General features: G+C 36.1%; 1 protein-coding gene across 2 annotated transcripts in view; it reads left to right on the forward strand.

Annotated features, from left to right (window-relative positions):
* Positions 1-6,297, forward strand: part of MARCH6 (membrane-associated ring finger (C3HC4) 6, E3 ubiquitin protein ligase) — a 52,108-nt gene extending 45,811 nt beyond the window's left edge. For both annotated transcript variants that reach the window (XM_009324985.1, XM_009324986.1), the window contains exons 22-25: positions 616-705; positions 2,147-2,279; positions 3,259-3,394; positions 5,686-6,297. In XM_009324985.1, coding sequence (XP_009323260.1) covers positions 616-705; positions 2,147-2,279; positions 3,259-3,394; positions 5,686-5,776 — 450 coding nt within the window. In that variant the 3' untranslated portion in view covers positions 5,777-6,297. The remainder of the gene's footprint in view (positions 1-615; positions 706-2,146; positions 2,280-3,258; positions 3,395-5,685) is intronic.
* The last annotated feature ends 785 nt before the right edge of the window (positions 6,298-7,082 follow it).

Raw genomic sequence — 7,082 nt, forward strand, 5'->3', positions numbered from 1 at the left:
CTCTTTCCTAGAAGCCTGTAGTTATATTGTGTTCTTTTAATTCCATTCTATAATAATTGCAGTATATGTTAAAGCATAAATTTTCCTCTGAGTAGTATGATGTTCTTTTGTGAAGAGCATTGCCTTGCTTTGTTTAGCTTTTCTCACATGTAGGGTTTTGTGAACAATTAAAATGTAAAAGAAGGAAAAAAAAAACTTGTTTCTTGACTTGTGTGAGCATCTTTGTATCTTGTTTCTCTTCTTTTTGAATGAACCAAAATAACTTATTCTAGGTAGATGTTAGCAGTGTTAATATGTTTGTACCAAAATGTTAGTCTGTTGCTTTAAGTAAGTGTAATGCTTTTATTTTGTATTTGCCTTTGGTTTAATAGCAGTAGCTGATTTTCCTAGTTCCAGGGAGATGAGTATTTTACAAATGTCAGTTAAGCTTGAGAGCACCCTCTTTTTCTTAGGAGTTTGCAGAAGATGTCACCTCTCGTAAACAATGTCCCATGTAAATAGAAAAGTAATTATCTTTTAATGTATAAGTAATATTAACAAGTTGCTCTAAAAGCTTTTGGTTGTCAAACTATTTAAAAATATGTTAATGCTAACAGTCCATTCTTACAAAATTAGGACTGGGCTCTTGGAGTTCTGCATGCCAAAATAATTGCTGCCATAACACTGATGGGTCCCCAGTGGTGGCTGAAAACTGTTATTGAACAGGTAGGAAAAAATTGTCCATGTGAGTTATCTGTGTAATACATTTTGAACATTTTTTGAATGTGTAAGAAAAGGGAGTTACTGTTGTAGTAATGGAGTAATTTGAGTAATGAGTATAACTCAACTAGTCTTGTAGAATCCTTTTAAATTGTATAGCCTAATCCGTTAAGATACACTTAAAAATCAAACACAAATAAACCTCAAATCTGAAATCAAGAAAATGCTGCGTATACATATATATAATTTTATTAGGTCTGTATTAAAGTGCGAAACATCATTATTTCTTCAGATGAATTCACGTGTTGAAATACTGGACGTTATTTATGTCCACCACTCAAGAACAGAGAATTTCTGCCTTCTCCAGAGCTGTAGAGATTCCTTCATTCATAGATGAGTGCCTATGAAAGACAGTATTTCCATTCCCCTTTCATTATTAAGCAAGACAGAACGGTTTCTGTGAGCAGTTCTGAGTCACATAGCGTGTTGCTTTCTTCGGCTTAAGTATTTTTTCTTGATTATAACCTCTAAGTTCTACGTTTGTCGTCTCAATGAAGAATCTCAATTGTTTGTCAGAAAGTAACTTTTCAGTCCTGCACTATATGTAATGGCTATGGACCATGTCCTGGCCTCTGTACAAAAGGTGCCTCTCTTGCTTAACTCTAGCACATAGTCCCAGTTGTTAAACCATTTACTGATCACTTCAGGGGTCACACTGGAGAAATGTAGTCTTAGTTCTGTGAGTACCTTTTGATGCATACCACGGCTCTTCCTTCCATTTTGAATGCTCTCCCTGGGCCTGTTTGTTATACATACGCTCTCCTCAGCCATCCTTAGGAATGGTTACATCCAGGCTGTGGGACAGAGGCCATCGTCTAGCTGTATGTGGTAGCCATTTGAAATCGGTCTTTTCCCGTTGTTAGTCTAGTCATGTTGAGACCTCAGCTCCTCAAGAATTGTGGAGGCCCTGTTTTCAGGCACAGACTCCACATGCAGAGGCTCTGGTCTGCCCAACCAAGTACAGAATAAGACCATATTTTCTGCTTCTGTTACCAAATTTAGTAGATTTGCTCTATTAGCATACACAGGATCCTCTTTCAGCAAGTTAACAGCACAAAGAGATCCCAGGTCACCCACAAATCCACCATCCACAGCTCTATTTAATGATCTTTCAGCTGGTCTCTTGCACTCCTGCAACCAAATTGCAACACTATTCCAGATTAAGTTGCACTCCTGGGCACTATTTAAATGATTTCCTGGAACCCTCGTGATGTAGATTGGCACAGAGTTTTTCCTTCATCAGCTGTGGCCATCATGATTTTCTTCAAGTTGGGAACACCTGTTTCCTCTCATAAGGAGAATTGTGTAAAACCTTGTAATTATTACTGTAAGTGCAAAGCATGGCTTTCTTGATTGATCCATTTTACTTCTAATTTGTTGTTCTTAGGTATATGCAAATGGGATTCGTAACATTGATTTACACTTCATAATCCGTAAACTGGCAGCACCCGTAATCTCTGTTCTGTTACTTTCCCTGTGTGTACCGTACATCATAGCTTCTGGTGTTGTACCTTTATTAGGTATGTATATATTCAGAATACCTGTTTATCATCTGATGGTTTAGAGCAATGTAAACATATTTGTGGCAATAAAACTTCGAGCTCTGGGTTATTTAAAAAAAAAAGAAAACAACAAAAAAATCCCCACTATTCTGCTAGCAAATGTTAAATGTTTAAGGATTGATATGTCATCTTAAAAGTTGGGGGGGTGAGAAATGCAATACACTATTCTGACTGGCTTTTTAATAAACCAAGTGCAAAATACATCAAGAGTATGGGACTGCATAATATCTAACAGCAGAAATGTAGGTATCTAGCTACTTTGGGAAAGGGGTGATTAATTCATTTCTTTGGACAATCCACCTCTCATTTTAGTCTCTCTTTAAGAGCTATACTGAGCTGAGGACATCTTTTCTGACTTGTCAGATTCTAAAGGAAGCTTAGAACAGGTGAAAATATTGGGTTTGTTTTGAGGTTTTCATTCAGTATTAAGATAGACTGTAAATTGTAAATATAGCTTATTTTTTCAGACTTTCCTATCTCCTCATAATTGAGGGAGATAATATTTTTAGAAGCAGGGTAGATGTGCTTTTTGATCAACAGTTGTCCTTGTTGCTAGTTAGTTTTGATGTTAACAACATGTTCAAGAAGTCCCATTTTATTCTTCAATCTCTCACTTCAATGCAGACTTTTTTTAGTGTCAACTTTTTTCTGATATGAGGTATACAGAAGTCAATAAGCAAGAAGAGCTAAGCAGCCCGATTTTTTTACTGTGGATTTTCATTGTGTTAATGGAAAACTTTCACCTTTAATGCTTCAGATGAAAAAGAACAGCAGCTGACATGTTGGATCTCTGAGATAAATGGATGTGTTAGTTATTTCACAGCCCTTCTACTGAAGTTACAGTATAACAAGAAGTATAGAAACAGGTACAGAAGCAGAAATGTGCGTGTTACTTCAGCAATGTTAGATAATGTAAGCATTGTGTCTTGTTTTGTAGGAGTTACCCCTGAAATGCAAAACCTAGTTCAGCGACGGATCTATCCCTTTCTGCTTATGGTGGTGGTTTTGATGGGAATTCTCTCCTTCCAAGTCCGCCAGTTCAAGCGCCTTTATGAACATATTAAAAATGACAAGTGAGTCTATAGTGTGGGGTTTTTAATTTTTCCACTTTAAATTGTGATAACAACTTCATATTGAATTCAGGTGTTGTATGCACTTAGGGCTAAAAGGGATTTTAAGAAGCTTCCTAGACAAATGACCCTCTGAGGCAGACCTAAACTGTCCTTGGCAAATGTTCTATCTGTGGTTCAGGTAGATAAACACAGGAATAGACTGTCCTTACAAATGGAAGACACTGCCCTACATCTCACTTGAATGTGTTTTATCACAAATGAAGCTGATTGCTTGTTTGTCTCCCCCTCTGTAGTCTTGAAGGACAAGTGAATGCAATAATTATGACACATCTGGAAGTAAAATCATGTCTCGGTCTGCTGCTTATAAAACTGTTTCTCCAACCTTTTCTGCATAACTTTTCTTATTCTTTCTACTCGTTAGTCCAATTAACCTGTTAAAGAACGTCCAGTTGACTTGATAGAGTTTGTCCTTACCAAATTTTGTACTGTTTTCTGATGTTTTCAGTAATTATTACTCCGTATTACTCAGATGCTTGATAAAATATTAATTTTCCCGGTGTCTTTTCTTGTTATCCTGCTTAGTTTCTAAGCTTTTCTTTTTCTGTGTTACCCTAATTACCTTGTGTGTTGATTATTTAGAAAAATAAGTTTTGGACCCCAGCAACTAGTCTTCCTAGGCTGCTTTTGTATTGAAAAGGAATAAATGAGTTTGTTGTGTTCATGTCCCGAGTTACCCTAGAACAGTTTTGCTTTCCACTGACTACAAAAGCAGTCAAACCTAGAGTAAACTTCTTTGAATCTTAAATGTTAGGAAGTGACTGATACATTGTTTGGTGTAAATGTGAAATTAATAGTATCTAGAAATATTAAGAGAGTTGTAACTGAAATTAAACTCTCAGCAGATCAGTTTATATTTTAGCACCTTTTATTTGATCAGCTGATTTAAATCGTTTGTCACCTGCCTTCATAACATGTTCTGTAGTATTTGGCCTACTGTAGTATGTATAGCTGGTGTTTATATTTACAAATGGGTTTCGAGCTAAATGTATCTTTCGGGCAGAATGTGTATTGAATTGCAATTTGCATTAATGTTCCAAGTTGCTTTCTGGTGTAAATGAGGCATATAAACAGTGTACAAAGCTGTGAAAATATATCTAAGTGAAAATTACTTTGATATTAAATTAATTTACTAAATGTTATAACCATCTTTGTAGACAAGAAGCTTGTACAACTTAAGTTAATGATATCACTTCAGGAAGTAAGCAAACAGTCATGCTAGCCAGTAGAGGTTTATGGTTTAGAAATACGCTTAATTAAATCTTTCATGTAACAAATTTCAAAAGCATATACACATTTTTGTGACATTCTAAAATGTACAAAAAATATGTGATGGTTGTTTGGGGATGGTACTGTGAGAAAAGGAGCGGTGGTGAAAAAGTTTCTAAAGGAAATGGCAGGTTTCAGGGGAAGAATTCATAGGTGTATGTGGCTCTTCTACATGTAGAACCAGCGTATAAATAGGAAGCATGGAAAGGAATTTAGATGGCAAAAAGTAGGAGTGTGAAACGACAATATAGAGGAAGTAAGGAATAATGTGAAAGGTAGGAAAACTGCTGAGCTGATGAGATGGTGAGATGTTGAAACAATTTAAGTAAAGGAATCTCGTAGCCCTTAGGCTTGACGTGGAATAGCATTAGGATATTTTCTCTCCCTTTTGAGAAGGATTGAGCGCAGTAAAAGTTCTTCCTTTATGATATTTACTTTCTTCAACCAGGGTGTTTTTCATTGGATATATGAGCTGAGCCTCTCTTACCCAATGTGTGTTCTGCATTGTGGCAGATTCTTTTTTGAACTTAGAACCTCATTAGCACTCTCGTTTGGTTTTATATCTGAGTTGTTCCAGATGCTCAAGTGGCAGTGGCTCAAACAGACACTGCGAAAGATGCTCTTAAAAGCGTCATCCAGCAAAGGGGCTGGGTATATAAATGATGTAAACACACTCTTTATATTTCACATCTTCATTCAGCTTATATATGTCTGAATTGTATGGCTACCAAAGTTAAGGCTGTAAACACAAACCTGTAATGCCTGTATTCCATTACGAAATGGCTGAATGTTGAGGAAAAAAAGATGAGGATGGGTGAAGACCATTAAGGGGGGAGGGATCACTTGTAGAATAACTTGTATTGAAATGAGAAAGCCACTTCTGCAGTAAAGGAGATAGAGTGGATTTGTGTTACAGAATTGTATTAACTTTCGTTAATTTCTCACTGTTTCTACTATAATCCCAGGTACCTTGTTGGGCAACGACTTGTGAATTACGAACGGAAGTCTGGTAAACAAGGCACATCAACAACTCCACCTCAGTCTTCACAAGAATAGATGGTCACATTAAACATCTTGACCTTCCCTTTGCCTTTCCATGTCCTTTTTTTCATAGACTCTTCTTCAGTCTTTGGATATCTCCCCCAATAATACTCTCAGCAGTGTTTTGGCTTCTGTTAGTAGCATCCAGATAGCAGTCAAGGCTCTGCTCCTTATCTGCATTTTCTGATGTTATCAATGCTGTCTGAGGTCTGTATATGTGTAAATAGAAGTATCCTGACACCCTAAAACCTTGGATTAAAAAGAATGTGCATTGTACATCTTTAAAAAAGTATATTAATTTATTAAATCTAGTTGTCACTTTATTTTGGACTGCTGTTCTGTTGACAATGTGCCACAAAGCAATAGTGCGAAGAGGCAAGATGTTTTTATAAAATTTGGAGCTTACTTTATGGTGTTCATAACAGTTCTTACTGTAGTAATATAGTATGATTTTTTCATGAGTGGAAAGGCCACACAGAGAATATCAAAAGTAAATAACTGTCTTACAGTCAGCAATGAAGTGGCTGTGGTGAGAACATAATGAACTATGTATCTTGCTGTCAAGTCTTTTTTATTATTTTGTATAACACCAAAGCTGTTGTACATTTTCTATTGCCTGATTGTTTTTCATGTGTCTGAGTTTGTAATATTGTACAGTTGCTGTTAAATCAAGAAAATATTTCCTCTTCTGAGAATTCAGATGTACTTGTTGAGGCTCAGCTGGGTTTTTCTGTTTGGTTGAGGGCGGGGGGTTGGTTTTGGGAATTAGGATTTCCTGAATGGAAACAGTAAGTAAAAAATTTTACTAAGGCTAGGTGATGGAAGCATTTAAAGGTACCAAGGAAAATAAGATAGGTTCACAACTTAAATTGTAGCCAATTTCTTATCAATAGTAGAATTTTTCAGGACCTCAAGAGGAGGGATGAACCTTATCTGATGTGTTTGCACAGAAACAAAGAGCATAGTGTAAGCAACGTTCTGACCTGGTCCTTAATTAAAGAGCTTGAAATCTTTTTTCTGTAAGTTACCAAAGTTGCAAATTGTAGTATGAATTTTATATTGCACAATTACTTAAAAAAAAAAAAAGACCCACAACAACAAAAAAAATCTCTTTTCTTTCAGAATTGGACACTGTGAATTTTTATGGGAATAATATTGAGGAAGTGATTCATCACATACCATTTATTGCCTGTGGGGCAGGGAAATACATACGCTTTTAAACAGACAAGGAAAAGTTAGCAGATTTCTTTGCAAGGACACAGTCAAACAAGAGCCACCAAATCAAGTCTCTGTTATTTCTGTATGTAGATAGGGTTCTTTT

This window comes from Pygoscelis adeliae, unplaced genomic scaffold (genome assembly GCF_000699105.1).
Source record: "Pygoscelis adeliae isolate BGI_AS28 unplaced genomic scaffold, ASM69910v1 Scaffold86, whole genome shotgun sequence".
NCBI lineage: Eukaryota > Metazoa > Chordata > Aves > Sphenisciformes > Spheniscidae > Pygoscelis > Pygoscelis adeliae.